Raw genomic sequence first — 16,434 nt, forward strand, 5'->3', positions numbered from 1 at the left:
CGAACTCCAGAGATTCGCAAAAGAGTCAGCATAAATCGCTCTATCCAGACGAGACTCCACATGGGTTGGCATAAATCTACGACCAGACCATGTATAATGCAGACCAACCGTAGGCGCCTCAATGAAACCGGAGGTTTCAATGAAATCACAGAACTCCGCACAAGAAGTAGAGTTAGGCATACAGTCACTACTTCTTTCATGGGCGCCTTTCACCGCATTAAAATCGCCAATAAAGACAACATTACTATCAATATGATCCAGAAGATCCAACCACAAACGACGTCTGCCAGCATACGTGTTAACGCCATGCACCACCGTGATTTTAAAATTCCACGTCGACCATCTGCAGTTCATGATAACCACCTGCTCCGAGGAGAAAATCACATCATGAATAACAGAAGGATGAGAAAAAACCCAAATATTCGAACTCATGTTGTGTCTTGAATTTTGAAAACAAGGAATAAGATTCAGAGAACGCCAAAATCTTGAATAAGTCTTCTTGAGATTCGTCTTAGGCTCAATAATCCCAACAATCACAGGGGAGAAGGAGTCGCAATGCTCCTTTAAAACTCGTTTGGACTCGTCCGTAAGGCCCCGGACATTCCATACGAGGACATTCATCATAAAGACTGAGAATTCGTGTTCGGGTTTTCACCCGATTCCACTTCAGCTGCCCAACTCTTGGCCGCCACATTATTCAGGGCTCTATCATTCTTCGAGCTCCCTGACGTAATAATGAAATCTCGAGGTTTATCTCCTGCTTCCCAAGCTTTGTAAAGTTTATTTTTGATGAAATCTTCAGCCTGTTGGTTAGGTTGCTGGTTAGGTTGCTGCTCCACCGACTTTCGGAGACGACTCTTGATACTATCTTCCCCACGAATCATCGGTTTCTTTGCCGCCAAATCTTTCGGCGGTCTCCCCCTTTTTTTCACCTGCGCCTCCGCCTCACAATTCCTGAAAGTTTCCACTATCCGCTGAGCTTTGATAGCGCTTTCCATCATCCTTTCCTGTTTCTCCCAATTTTTATCCTGATTGTCCGAACTTTCAAAAATAACGATCTGTTGTGAATTTGCTTCAGGCAGTGTATTGCCAACATCCGACTGCCCATCAGACTCGTCTCCCCAATCTCTCTCTTCCATAACCGGCATAGTGATCGCCTGTAAGATATCCGGACCCGATGTCAATCTATCTCCATTGACATCCTCAAAATCAATATTCCTATCAATTAAAGCCAACGACTGATTGTGGTTCTTTGTTCCCCGCGGTGTCTGAATCTGCTCTTCTTCAACAGCAACCTGTTCCAAAACCCCCAACTGATTTATAATCTGCTCTTCTTCGACAGCCACCTGTTCCAAAACCCCAAACTGATTTTCAGTGATAATCTGCGGTCTGTGAGCTTGGGCAGTCCTATTCTGGTCCCAAGATTTAGGCTTCCAGTTAGGTGCCCTAACATCCTTGGCAGCTCCCTTATTAATTATTTCATTGTCTTTACCCAACGGCATGTCTTTGGCCTTCCCCTTCCTGCTGTCCTCCTTGTAATTGTTCTTCATTCTATTGCAGTTATCAATAGAATGTCCAGTGATCTTACACTTAGAGCAGAAGGCCGGGAGTTGTTCGAATTCAAATTCGACGTGAAAGGAACGTTCTTCCCCGTCAACCAGCAAAGCCTCCGGAAGAGGACGCGAGAGATCAATTTCCAACAAAATTCTAGCATAATGACCAGCAGCACCACGTGCAGAAGCCCCATCAACTTTAATAGGCGATCCCATCGCCCTTCCAATACCCGTAATGACATCCAGAGTCCAAAATTCTAAGGGCAAATAATAAATGCGCATCCAAACTTCACAAAGTGAGGAAATTTCTTTATAGGGATCGAAGAATCTTACCCATTCGCGTAATCGCATGGTTCCGAAAGGTAACTCCCAAGAGGTGCTTTTCTGAACTAACGCCTTGTCTTCAGCGGTATTAAATTTAATAGTGTAGAAGCTCTTTCCCATGGGGATGATTTGCCAATCCTTGTCAAAATTCCAAGCCACCTGAAGATCATGTTTAAGATCCATGAGGAGACGCGGCTTCTCTCCTTTCCAGAGAAATCCGGTTGCAGCGAAGTGAAGCGATGAACAAGCACATCCGGCGTACGTTCAATTTGTCGGGGTCTCCTCAGAAGCGAAGCAAAAGAAGTGGTGCTCGGCCGATGAAGCTCCGTCGCCGATGCATTCTTAGTATTGTTTTCATTGATCAAATTCGGAACCCTAGTATTGGATGTCGTCGGCGTAGATTCCTCAGCCACACCCTTAGTAGATTCAGCAGCAAATTTCTCTTTGTCGTGACATTCTCCATGGCTATGACTAGAGAAATTATTGGAAACTTTCGGCAGATTCAGCCCTGACTTATCAACCATTATCGACAACTGTTGTTGGTTGATTTGCATGGTTGGCGTCGATGACTTGCTCGTCGACGTTGGCGGCATCGGTTGGTCGTTCGACGGCGTGCCGGCGATCTCAGCAAAGAAATCCATTTTCCTGAAGGGAGCGGACCTTCACCAATGGCTGCAGGGCGGATGCGGAGGTGGCGAACGCCGGGTGGCGGAGCCACCAGATCGGGCCACCAGAAACACCAGCCAACACCCACCAGAACGTGTATACCTTCGACGGGATCCGAGGGCGAGCAGCGTCTGCAACCCTCTCTGCGCCTGCGTCCAGAGCTTTTGCGGTCGCCGGATCCAGCAGCCCGCCTCAATCAGAGGGCGAGCAGCGTCTGCAACCTGGGTCGTCTGGACGGACGAGCCGCGCAGAACTCTTCGCCGGACGCTGCTGAAGCCACCGAACTCCTGGAAGCCGCCACTGCTGATGCTGCTTGCTGCACCGGATGACTGATCTTCGTCGATCTGGTGGCAGCGGCAGACCGGAGAGAGATGGCGAGCGTGGCTACGCGCAACCGGAGAAGGCGGGGCGCAGCGTTGACTGCGATTTCTCACCGGAGAGCCGCGCTGCTGCTGCTCCTCTTCGACCAGGAGGCCGACGCTGCTGTGCTGCACCGAACGCGTGATCTTCGCCGGTCGTCGGTGGTGGCGGCAGACCGGAGATCGGCGAGCTCTCTCAACTGCTGCTGGATCGGCGATGAGGCGGATCGGCGATGAGGCTGGATCTCTCTGCTGGATCGGCGATACTGCTGCTGGATCTCTCTCCAGCCTCTCCGCCACGCCGAGCTCCGGACTGGAGGCGCTGCTGGAAAGTCGTCGGCTTCTTCAAAATTCTTTTGCTGATTAATTCATTCAAACAAAAAAAACATTAATGTCTTGAAAAAGATTAAATCATAATTAATTTTACATATATGCCATGATGCAAATTAAATGGAAGTATCTCATTTTATAGTCATCATCATTAATTATTTCATAATATATATATATATATATATATATATATGATGGCTTAAATATATCTACATTTTCAACACACAAATGCATATATATATATATATATATATATATTTGATTTTAATATTCTATTAATATATTATATATATAATAAGTATTTATTTATTTAAATTTTGAAATTATAAAATATTAGGACCAATTAAAAAAATTACGTACATATAGAATAGAAACTATGTTAAAAAGTAAATAATATTATATATTATTTACAGATAGATGTATATTTATCAAATATATATGTATTTATATATAGTATATTGTGAGATGAAAAGAAAATTAAAAATATTTAATGTATTAAACTTGATATTATTATACTAAATTAATTACAAGGTCATGTTATAATTGAGAATAAATTGAAACTTGATGTATTTTTTGGCCAAACTATAAAGTCATGTTATAATTGCAATTAAATTGAAAATTGATGTATTTTCTGGCCAAATTATAAGGTCATGATATAAACCAGAAAATTGACAAAGTATATGTATTTTTTGGCAATAACCCCTTTTTTCAATTAGTGGCCATAAATTGTGTTTTATGTTTCATTTTGGCTACTTCAAAATTTTACTCTATATTTTATGTCCTTAATTCTCAGTAGTTTTTATAAAATGTTCTAACTTTTGTGTCCTCAATCTTCAATGTTTTCTATAAAATATTCTAAATTTTCAATTTTTATTCAAAGTCTCTCAATTTTTAGCGTTTTTCATAAAATATCATTAATTTTCATTTTCTATTCAAAACTCCCAACTTTCAACGTTTTTAAAATGTCTCCAACTTTTAACATTTTCGAAAAAATATCCTCAATTTTCTTTTTCATTCAAAAAAACCCATTTTTAGTGTTTTTTAAAAATGTCTTGGTATACAAAAAATTTAGGTGAAATGATTTTTTTTTCAACTCACCTAATAAAACTAATAAAACGATGTCGATCCCCTAAAAAATTGACAGGGTAACTCGTTATTATATTGTTGTATTTTGTACAATATGATATTTTTAGAAAATAAGTTAAGGCTTTTTATTAAAAAAATAGTAAAATTTAATTTAATGATATATTGTGAAAAATGAAGAAAATTAAGGGGTTTTGAATAAAAATAAAAGTTGATGATATTTTTTTGGAAAGAGCTAAAAATTTGGGGGATATTTTGTGAAAACACTTAGAATGGTTTTTGAATAGAAAATAAAAATTACAAATACTAGTATTTTATAAAATATCTTAAAAGTTGAGTACATAAAGAAAAGATGAAAAGAGGTTCCTCAAAAACAAAAAAAAGATGAAAAGGGTAAAAGAAAAAGAAGATAATCTGACCAACTTTGTGTGGCATGCTGATTAATATCGAGTTGCAAAGCAGAAGAGAGAATGTATGTGATGAAGCAAAAACTCAAAAAGAAAAACATCTGAAGAGTAATCACTTCTCCCGCGTAATCCACTGACAAAAATCACATGTTGATGCAGACAATTTCAGACCCACCGATATTCCCAATCCCACATGGACTCTCTCTCTCTCTCTCTCCAAATTAAGCTATTATTGAAAGCAAGAATTTTGTTATGATAATGATAATGATAATGGGTTTTGCCAGCATTGCAGTCTCCTATAATTCGTGGATTTACACATGGATGATGGACCAACAACTAACCCTCTGCCCTCTCTTGTTTATTCACAATTCTAGTATTTCAATCTCTGCATATCATTCATTTCTTATATTGTTCCTTCTATCGCTAAAAGATTTGATTTTGGGAATTGGGCTTGCTTTTTCTTTTTGTCCTTTTGATGATTCTTGATGAACTAAGATTTGAGGAGGTCAATTGACTCTAGGGAAGAAGTTATCATTTAGTTGCTGTATAATAGATTCTTGTGCTGCTTGTAATAGATTCTTTTTTCAAGAATTTTCACAGTTTGAAGTTTTAAGGATTAGGACATATAGATGGGAAGAAGAAGAAGAAGAATAGTAGTAGAAGATATTTAGATTGGTGGTGGGGTTGGAAGAAAGGGACTAAAGATGGCAGCAAAGCTACTACATTCTTTAGCAGATGATAACTTAGAATTGCAGAAGCAAATAGGATGTATGAATGGCATCTATCAGCTCTTTGATCGCCATCACATCCTCACCAGTGGCAGGCACACCCACAAACCCCTTCATCAGGATCAGGGTAAATCCTTTCTTGGAATTTACTACTCATCTAACTTTTACTGTTTTGCCTATTTTCTCTTTGAGGCTTACTTTTTTTCTTTGTATTGATGTTGCAGACTACAATCCCCAAAGGGAGGCTAACCATGAGCACCTGAGATCTCAAAATTTTACAGTATGGATTCTGAATTTTAAGTCTCTTATATTTTGAAACTACGACTTGTTTGATTGGTAGAGATTGCCTAATTGTATCTAGTTATGAATGATAAGTTGATTACTAGTATTAGAGAAGATGTGGTTTCCATGGTTGTTGTTATTGCATTTTGCTCAATGAATGATGAAGTAAACAAAGCAAGCACACCCTTTTAGTCTGCAATTAAAATACTGTCATTTAACAGAAAAGATTAAACCAGTACCATTAGTTTGCAATTTTTTCCATATATATTTCTCACATTACATATCATGGAAATATTTAGCTAGTCACAATTTACTTCAGGAGAAAATTGCAGTGAAGAATGTCCAAGAGAAACAAAGAATCTCGAATGCATCACCGAGGGCTTCCTTCTCCTCGTTGTCCCGTTCATCCTCTTCCTCATCCCTGGACTGCATTAGAGCTTCTCAGATAGAGTTTTCATCCTTGGACAGAACAAGGGAGAGCTCGTCCCCTCAGTTTAGTCGACACATTCGTGATCTGGTGAAGGATTCCATGTACAGGAAGAATTCTGAAATCATGAATGGTGTTGATACAAAGCAAGGGATTGATGATGATGTCAAAGTATCTGTTAGAGCTGTAGAAGCACCTAGGCATCACACTGAAGGCAGGCGCCTCGTCAGATCCTTATCCTACCACTCAAGAGACGACTATCCTTCTCTCATCACTAGAGACGCCCCCGCGCTTCTCCTGTGATGGAAGGGAAGTGAAATTGGATCTCTCCAAATCCACCCTTAAGCTCAAAGACCTCCCACGGCTTTCGCTGGATGGAAGGCCGACTTCTGTGCAGCAGGATAGTGGTGGCAAGCTCCAGCAATCTGCACGGCCACCAAGTGTCGTGGCCAAGCTCATGGGCCTCGAGACACTGCCTCATTCCATTGACAACAACTCTAGTGTAACTAAAAGCTATCAAGATAAAGACTTCATTCATAAATCAAGGCCATTTGCAGAGAGAGAGGCAAACAAGTTGTGGAAAGAACCAAACTCACCACGTTGGAGGAGTCCCGATTCTTCAATGAAGCCTCTATCCCGGTTTCCACTTGAGCCAGCACCATGGAAGCACACTGAGGGGAGGAGGAGTTCTCAGAAACCACGGCCCAAAACTACGAGGGGTGCAGCAAAGGCCGAGACTGCATTCCCCTCCGTTTACAGTGAGATTGAGAAGAGATTGAAGGATCTCGAATTCACACAGTCTGGAAAGGATCTCAGAGCACTTAAACAGATTTTGGAAGCAATGCAGTCTAAAAAGGCTCTGCAAACCCAAAAACAAGACCATGGGGAGAAACAGTTGAGACCCAAACAAGAGGCAAGATCATTAGACCTTCGGAAGCCACACGCTGAGGAGCCTACAAAGAGGGCCACCGTGGCATCAAGACATGCTGTGTCTCCTATAGTGATCATGAAACCTGCAAGCTCTAAATCCAGTCAGCGCGAAAGTGCTGTAACTTGGTCATCCAATGTGAAAAACGACACAACTCTAAAGGCTACACAGATTTCAACAAGATCACAAAACTTGATGAAAGATGGCAATGCAGGACTGGGGAAGAGCTCAGGGTCCATCAGTCCTAGATTGATACAGAAGAAACTCGAGCTGGAAAAAAGAGCTCGACCACCCACTCCCCCCGATACAACCAAACTCAGAAGACAGCCGAGCAAGCAGCTAGGTGAGTCAAATTCTCCTGGTGGAAGACGAAGACCGAAGCATTCCAACATTCAGGAAAGTGGTGAGAAACTGGGTGAAAATGAGAATATGGTTCGGTCGAATGCTTCATTTCCTCGCACGAGTCCATCAAGGGAAGAAGCCATGCTAACTGACTCGGTAGTAGAGCACGTTTCTACTCTTCCTATATCGTATATTTAATTGATTTCATCTTTCCATATGTTAACTTGTGTTATGATTTGCTCCAGATAACTACTCTGGCCTCGAATGGAGTAAAGTCGACAGAGTTTGGCATCGTTCTTATTGAGCACTCGAGCCCTGTATCTGTTCTTGACAATAGAATTCACGCAGAAGATTCACCTTCTTCACTGACATACAAAGGTAAACTCACTCTTTTACTCATCATGATAATAATAGAAAAAACACCAAAATGATCTTTTTGAGTTTTATCTATATGCCTAAAATGATATAGCATATCAATCACATTGTATGTGCAAAAGTTGATAGTTAGGAACAAGAATGCAAAAATCCAGCTGAATTGGGATTCTTTTCCTTTTCCAATTCCATTCTTGACAGTGGAGAAAGAGAAAGACTCAAACATGGTTCGAGGAAGTTGTGCAGATAGCAGCATTCCCAGTTGGAGGGAATACGGTTTCACGTCAGAAATGAACCAAAACAAGCTTCAAAACATCGAAAACTTAGTTGAGAAGCTCAGACGTCTCAACTCCAACCACGACCAAGCAGGCACGGACTACATAGCCTCCCTGTGTGCAAACACTAGTGATCCAGACCAGAGATACATATCCGAGATCCTACTGGCCTCGGGGGTCCTACTCGGCTCAACCCCAACGGACTTCCAGTTCCATCCATCGGGCCACCCCATCAACCCCGAGCTCTTCCTTGTGTTGGAGCAGACAAAGGTGAGCAGCGTGCTCAAGGAGGCATGCACCACCCCGGACAAGAGGAAGCTTGTGTTTGACACTGTCAATGAGATTCTTGGCAGGAAGTTGTTGCCAACCGGGCCCTGGCTGAGACGGCTCAAGCAGAGTAGGACAGCCATGAACGCGCAGAAGCTGCTCAGAGAGCTGTGCTCGGAGATTGAGGCACTGCAAGGCAGCAGGTCGGGCGAGGAAGACGAGAGATGGAAGGGAGTGGTCTGGGGAGATGTTATGCATCATGAGTCGACATGCTGGACGGGTTTCGATGATGAGATCTCCGGTGCTGTTCTTGACATCGAGCGTTCCATATTTAAGGATTTGGTTAATGAGATTGTGATAGGAGAGGCTGCTGCTGCTGCTTCTGGTTTGAAAATCAAGCCTGCAGGTAGGAGGAGACCCTTTGCAAAGCAGTAATTTGCACTTGCACTCTTTATGCTTCCATTTTTTTTTGGGGTGATTGGTTTCTTCCTTTTGTCATTTCCTCACTTGATTTAAAATTTACATTATTTTTAGTGAGGTGTATATAGAATTTGAATTCAAAACAAGTTCTGTTTTTTTTAGTGTATGTTTACATTAATGACATTTCACACAGTTAGCATTACTAATAAGTCGTAACGAAAATGCACATATGTATTTATGCTGTCAATCTGTCATTATTAAATATTAATACTTGTTCATGGTCATTGAACTAACTGCCTATATCTTCAAAAGATAGTAGATAATTAAAATCCAAGATTTTTGTAATATATAATAATATCCCTACTGCAAAAACGCGGTGCATAAGGAGTACTAGTTTGGAGAAATGCTATGTTTTCTTGGGTAATTTGCTGGAAAATGTGAGGTTTTGTTTATTGGGATGAATTAATTATTTTAAAAATTGTGTACAAAATAAAACTTCAACAACGGCTTCCATAGCATAGTGGTAGTGCGTTCGCTTCGTAAGCGAAAGGTCGCGAGTTCGATCCTCGCTGGGAGCTTTCAACTTCCCTTAATTTTATTTGAATTTTCCGTATTATTTTATTTGAATTTTCTCCATTTGTCTAGTGAAACATTGCGAAATTATTACACGACTCACCATTTCAATTCCTTATAGTTGAAATTGTTTGTTTTTTTTTCTTTCGATGAAGTAAATAAAAAATTTCAAAGACTTTGCGACGGAGAACTCAAACACAAATCCTTAGATGTTTAGCATTAATCTCCTACTGCTAGGCCAACACACGTACGCTCACAGTTAAAATTGTTTTAAGTTTCAATATCCTTTATATTCCAACAGGTGATTAACTATTTAGGATAAATTTTAAATTTTAACTAAATAGATTAAGACAAAGAGATAAAAATTAAAATCAACTAAATAGATTAAGACCATATTTGAAGTGGTTTAGGATATAATTGAGTGTACCGTACGATTGGGTTGCACCCTTACTTAGACCCTGACCCGAATATGTATCCTGATCCGAACTGTATAAATAGCACTAATCTGGATGTGGGTCAATCCGATTATACGATACAGACCCAAATTTTTGTGTTGAGATTTTGGGTTGCAATATGTATATGATGATGGGTGCCACGTGTCGAAAATGTGTGGGCAAAATGTAGCAATAGAGTGTATGTGAGAGGAGAGGAGTATATGGATGGTCCCAATTTCCTTTTGTAACTTGAGTCTTACTACATTAATAATAGCAAGAGAGAGGCAGAGGACCAGTACAGTCTGCGAAACCCTTTTTCTGCTTTATTTGTAGTATTATTGGCTCATCTCTCATGCATTATGCTCTTACAGTCTTTATCAAGTCTCATCAGATCCCAACAAACTGGATTTTTCAACATCACTTTAATTTCTTCCATCTTCTCCTTCTTCTTCTTCTGCCGTTAATTACATATATGCTCTTCTTTTAGGGTTTTCTAGCTTGCTTTTACGTGTGGACCGGGGTTGCTGTCACCACACCAGACAGACACAGCTTAATTAAATGGATCTCTTTTTTTTCTTTTTTTCTTTTTTATAAAATGGAACAGAGGTATACCATTTATTAATTGATAATACAGTGCATGTGCGTCTCTCTTTATTCTTTATCAAAAGTTAAGTCCTAAGATCATCAACAAGTATATATATTGTATAAAACACTATGGCTTCAAATTCTAGAATATATATGATCAATTAGCTAGGGTTTCACATGCATCATATCTATATTAAGTTTTAATTCTTCCAAATTAATAGGGGGGCTCACAATTATACATTCATAAGCGCATGATGGCAACTATATTCTTATTTTAATTTGTCTGCTATTCTTCGTCTTATTTCTAGTTTAACACCTTTTTTTTTTTGCGGCGGCAATATTGGTACATTTACGCACTTATCAATTATTCAGAAAATATTTGTATTTTTTTTCACTTGCACCGAATATATCTGTTACTTAGTGGTAGTGCATGTAGTATTACCATAAAATGAATGCTTTTTTTTTACTTGCAGAAAATATATATTTCTATTACTCGTAGTACAAATATATAGCTTAGTAGCTAGTAGTGTAGCATATACATATTTGTACTAAGAGTAATAGAAATATTTTCTGCAAGTAAAAGAATACAAATATATATATATATATATATATATATATATATATATATATGCTAATAAGTATGTATCTAATATTGAAAATAGTAATTATGCAGTGTTATTTCGAATTATCCATGTCATTGGGTGTTGTGCACTATATCGACAAGTATATATTTTATAAAATATATTATATCTAGTTATTTTGGACATACATGCATGAATCTAGCTAGTAATAAGTAACACAGTCCAAATTATATGCATTAAAGCATCTGTAAAATATTTTCAGATTCATCACTTTATATGTATGCATGTGTTTCCATTAGATGGATTTCTAAAACTTGCTGCATGTTTGGACACACACACATATATATATATACTACTGCGATTTCAGTTCCCTAATTTTTTTTACGCAGTCTTAGTTTTTTAATTTTTTAAGGCAAAAATGACTAAAATTATTGCATTTTGAGAACTAATTACGGACTAAAACTACCTCAAGGGCGGGATCGTAATATGTAATATTTAATAAAAATTACTAGCAAAAAGAGCGTACGATCTACTGCATAATAAATGTTATTTTATTTGATTAAAAATATATATAGATATAATATCTATTAATATTTAATTTTTTAATTAATAATTGAATTTATTTGACTCTGCAATTATAGAAAAATCTCTATAAAATACTCAATAAAATTAATACACTTAATTATAACTAATAAAGTTCCCATGTCCTAACTTCGGTCAAAATTAAAAAATCATCAATTTTAATCAAATACTATGTAATTTTTTAGAGGTAACTTATTAAAATTATGAACCTTTTGTTGAATCACCTTCAGCTTGATCATCATTAGGATCTCCAGTATTATAGGCCATAATGAATTGATAGATACATGCATTTATTTAATTTAAATATGATCTCATTTGTTATTACACATTATAGTTTGTACACATTATAACTTGATCATTTCTGAAATTAAGAAAATATTCTATAAATTATAAAGTTATTAATCTTTATCCAAAAATTAATAATTTATTAATATATCGATAAATCAATAAATTATTAATTCATCGATATATTAATAACTTATTAATTTTTCGATATAATTCTGAGGTCCAAAAGTTGTTAATTTATAATGGTTATTTTTTTAAGAAATCTAGTGGCCATACTGAATTTTCAAACACATACATTTCAATGTAATGATTTATATACAACTGAGTGAATATGTGATACGTACCCTATTTATTTATATAATTGTGAGTTATTGTCATTCTCATTTGTCTAGTTAATTAAATAGATTTTGTACGTAGGATATTTATTTTTTTTCCAAGATTCTAAAAAGAGTTCTAGATATATCACATAGATTTTAGATAAGGTAATTATGTAACTAATTCATATTTTTATAGTATTTTAATACCTAATAAATTACTAATATATTTTTCTAAATAGTATATAATTTACATAATTATCCTTAAAATTAAGTAGGTAACATGAATATAATAGGCAATCAATATTTTGTGTCTAAGACACTTTTTATATATAGTATAGGCTAATGGTAATTCAAGCCTTATAAAATTTCAAAATGCAATAAATATATTTATTTCTGTCCTAAAAGGGGACTGAATTCTTATCCTACACTTGCCAACACCGATGGAACCAAGTTAAAATGCTAGTAATCCTACTAAAAAGAAGAAAACGAAAAAGTTGAAGATGAATTCGTTATATACAATGCATGATATTCTTCAAGTTCAAACATGCGTGTGTAAACCTGACAATAATTCAAGATCTAATTAATGCTTATGTAGCTAATTAATTACTAAGCCATCCAACATATATATATATTACTTGTCCTTGGTGTACTACTCTAATCACTCGAAAACTAGCTACTTGGTACTTCCCATCTCTATAAATTTCCTTCCCAATTCTTTATAATCAGTTACTTAATTGAATCTGAAATATTAGTATGTGCGAGCATGAATTTATTTATCTACATAAACGTTTCCGATGGAAAAATATAACATGGGATATATATATATAGTCTTATATAAAATCTCCATTATAATTAAATATCCTGGAAATAAAATATACTACGTATATATATGACTCAACTTATGCTCTGAAACATTTTTCATTAATTGCAGCAGGAAGAGTTAAAGTAATTAATTTACAGCCTGCAGATAATTAATCAATTTACCTTCTCTACACATAAGAGATATACACTGCATGCAGCTATATATATACATCTCCTGCTAAACAAAATCTCTAAATTAATCCACCGTTATATATACATTCTATATATAATCCAAAAATCATAGGAAATTGAATTATAGAGTATAAATTAATCAATACATGGTGTATGATATCCAAAAAAGCAATATACAGTGAGCATTATAACAATTCTCAGTGTATATATATGTCTCTTCCAAGAATTAGAACTACTACAAACAGTTTCTATATAAAGTAGAATGACTTACCAATACAGTCCGAGAAGAAGCAAATGATCAGCACCTCACTTTGTTTAGCGTTACTCGATCAACAATATAATGCTAATTAATTGTCTTTATCTTTGGCTGCAGTTTGGATTCTCGCTTGAATGAAGGGATGCATTCAAACTGAAAGATCTCATGGGGGAATTGATGAAAGAATATTGCTGCAAATGCCCGATCTCCCTAAAGTGATCATTCTCCACACAAGTGGCAAAGTAGGGCTGAAAATGAGGACTACTGAGTGCTGACATATAAATCTGAGAAGTCGAAGCTTGAGACGACGACGAGAGGCTGCAGTTGGATTGCTCTTGATGATTGGAGAAGCCAAAGCCTCCCCCAAACTGAGACAATGACAAATTTGGGGGCTCCAATTGGAAAGTAGTTAGGGTTATTGTAAGGTGTTGGAAACTGACTACTGTTTAGTGGGAAGAGATTAAATCCACCAAAACCCTCTCCACTGCTGTTCCCTTGATCAACATCTGTACAAGTCTTGAACAGATTTGGAGAGAGAAACTCAGAAGCATATGGATCATGATTAGGCATCAAAGGCACTGTTGCAATTGGCTGATGAAATTGGAGGAAATTTGTTGGGAGAGGAGGGAGTTTATCAATCTCTAATTTGGTAGCATCAAGCAACCAATCAATGACCTTGCTAGGCTGGGAGAGGCCAAGCCTTTCTTGAAGATCATAGAGCTGAATTGCAGTAGGCACTGATAGCCTAATCCTCCTGTCTCTCAATCCCTTCACTGTGCACACCTTGCTGTGCCTGTCCTTTGCCTCCGAAGCTGCGCGACACGCGGACGATTCTCGGGTTCTTGAAGCATGATGACCACTGCCTTGATGAGGAAGAGGGAGAGGAGGTGCTCATTTTGGGGAATTTGCTGTCCTCTTCCTTCTTTCCTCCCAAACCTCTCTCTCTTGGATTCATTCTCATGTTTGCTTCATCACTTAAATCAAGTATATACCCCTGCAATTTTCTGTTGTAAGTTTCTTGCATGATTATATGGAAATTAGTTAAGGGATAAGGAAAACCCCATAGATATGTTTAGGATCAGGTATCTGATATCCAAAACAGTAACTTCTTTTGTCAGAGAAATAAATTAAATTAAAAAACAAAATTGGCTGAATCAAGATATAAAAGTATAATTGTTTGTTAAACAATGGAAGCTTTGTGAACACAGGATATGCAGTTTTTGATAATCTGAATGAAGATATAAATCTACTGAACTAATTAGCAAAGAAGGGAAAAGAAAAACAAGATATATATGTATGTATTGTATTTATAGATCTGCTCACAAGAATAAACAAGAGTTGCAAATCTTTGTCTATGTCTGTTTTGGACAAGATATATATGAGAGAATATTAGGTTTCCAATTTAGAAAGGAAAGGAAAGGAAGGAGAGAAAAAGAAGAGGAAATTAAAACTTGTGTATGGCTATAATAAGATAGGATTTGGGTGATAGAACTACTTGTTGAATCATATAGTTGGCAGAATTAAATGAGTTGCAGAATTGGTAATGTGTTTGTGTTTATTTTGTGAGCTAAATAACAAGACTTTTATGTTAAATGCATGGGACCAATCCCTTGCATGCTATAAAAGAAGGGTAACTACTCCTTTATTGACAACTACAAATAGCTAACTTTATTAGCACAACATTTCAAAGGCATGCGATGCATGAGCCCTAGAGAGAGAGAAGAGCTTTCTTTTATATATGTTAATTAATTAATAGGAAATAAAATGTTGACATTAGTTGTGTACTAGCTAGCTAGCTAGTACTAAAAAATGCATAGGCACACAGTAGATTGAATAACAAAGTTTTATAGGCGCAAGTACACATTCAAATTGGTATAATTAAAAAAAAAAATGAAATGCTAACAGTTAATTAAAACGTGCAAAAATATGGTAATGGCGAAGAAGAAAATTGAAGCAATATTATTAATGATGAGATAAGTAAGTTTGAGTGGGATATGTAAGTTTTAAAGGTTAAATTAGGCGGTTGATCAGATTATTGATATAATTATAAATAGATGAGGGACCAATATCGTAGATGCAGCTTCTTTAAAGCTTCTGCTAATTTATTGCTGAGGACCACTCCAATATTTTGCTTGTATCAACAAATTTGTTCCCTTTATTTTTCCTATTCCAACTCAAATACAATCTACATCGTTCATCTCTTTGTATATATGATATACGCAATGTCATATATACTTAAAAATGCATCGTTCATTTAATTAAGCAGAATATATGGAACCCTATTAACACTAATCTCTTAGTTGCATGCAATATATAATATTTTGTTATTTTATCGAATTCCTTCATTTCCATTGTTTTTAATTACTTCCAAAAGTTTTGGTTATGATTTTTGGAAATATCTTTCTAGTTCAGTTGATTTAATTATCAGTACCATTAATTAATATACATTTGATTTAATTTTTTAGGGTACCACACACATATTACCCACGGCTGCAAAATGAACCACGCACGTCTACGTAGTACGATATATATATATATATATTTGCAATCGCTTATTGTACATACATAACAAATTATGTGAAATTCCCTAATTTAAGCAGCACTAATATAATTATTAGCCAATATTGATAATAGGGTAACTCTCTATGGTGTCTCATAATTTAGCTACAATTACAAATAAAAGTGAAAAACCGTTAAATTAGTAATAGTGTTTTTTAGCGCGTGCAAGTAGAATAAATGATCATTCTGGCTATTTTTGTCTTAGAATAGAATGATAGTATATATTAGGACCAGTAATTACATACAAGTACAAGATCATATATATATATATATATATATATCAAAATTATATATACATATGATCTTATACTTGTATGTATCATTGGCGAATCCAGTGTGGTGCATGGGGGTGCAACTGTATCCCCCCCCCCTCCCCCCAAAAAAAATAGTATTAATATTCATATATAAATTATTTTAAATTTAAAGTTTGCACTCCCAAATAAAAAGTTTTAATCCAAAATAAAAGAGAAATTCAGGTTTTAAAATCCTAAATTTCATACCGCCCA

General features: G+C 36.5%; 2 protein-coding genes and 1 non-coding gene across 3 annotated transcripts; 2 read left to right on the plus strand and 1 right to left on the minus strand.

Moving 5' to 3' along the window:
* The first annotated feature begins 4,768 nt into the window (after nucleotides 1-4,768).
* LOC131020284 (protein LONGIFOLIA 1-like) lies at nucleotides 4,769-8,985 on the plus strand. Its single transcript, XM_057949005.1, is given in 6 exon segments — nucleotides 4,769-5,577; nucleotides 5,675-5,730; nucleotides 6,052-6,444; nucleotides 6,446-7,585; nucleotides 7,675-7,807; nucleotides 8,003-8,985. Coding segments are annotated over 6 exon segments (2,649 nt in total). The 5' UTR covers nucleotides 4,769-5,426; the 3' UTR covers nucleotides 8,779-8,985.
* Nucleotides 8,986-9,269: 284 nt separating this feature from the next.
* TRNAT-CGU (transfer RNA threonine (anticodon CGU)) lies at nucleotides 9,270-9,341 on the plus strand. The gene has a single exon. It is a non-coding gene; the product is annotated as a tRNA-Thr (tRNA).
* Nucleotides 9,342-13,173: 3,832 nt separating this feature from the next.
* Nucleotides 13,174-14,889, minus strand: LOC131020306 (transcription factor TCP5-like). The gene is given in 3 exon segments (XM_057949037.1): nucleotides 13,174-14,170; nucleotides 14,172-14,363; nucleotides 14,693-14,889. Coding segments are annotated over 2 exon segments (699 nt in total). The 5' UTR covers nucleotides 14,331-14,363; nucleotides 14,693-14,889; the 3' UTR covers nucleotides 13,174-13,630.
* Between the last annotated feature and the right edge of the window lie 1,545 nt (nucleotides 14,890-16,434).

This window comes from Salvia miltiorrhiza, chromosome 4, assembly GCF_028751815.1.
Source record: "Salvia miltiorrhiza cultivar Shanhuang (shh) chromosome 4, IMPLAD_Smil_shh, whole genome shotgun sequence".
Classification (NCBI taxonomy): domain Eukaryota; kingdom Viridiplantae; phylum Streptophyta; class Magnoliopsida; order Lamiales; family Lamiaceae; genus Salvia; species Salvia miltiorrhiza.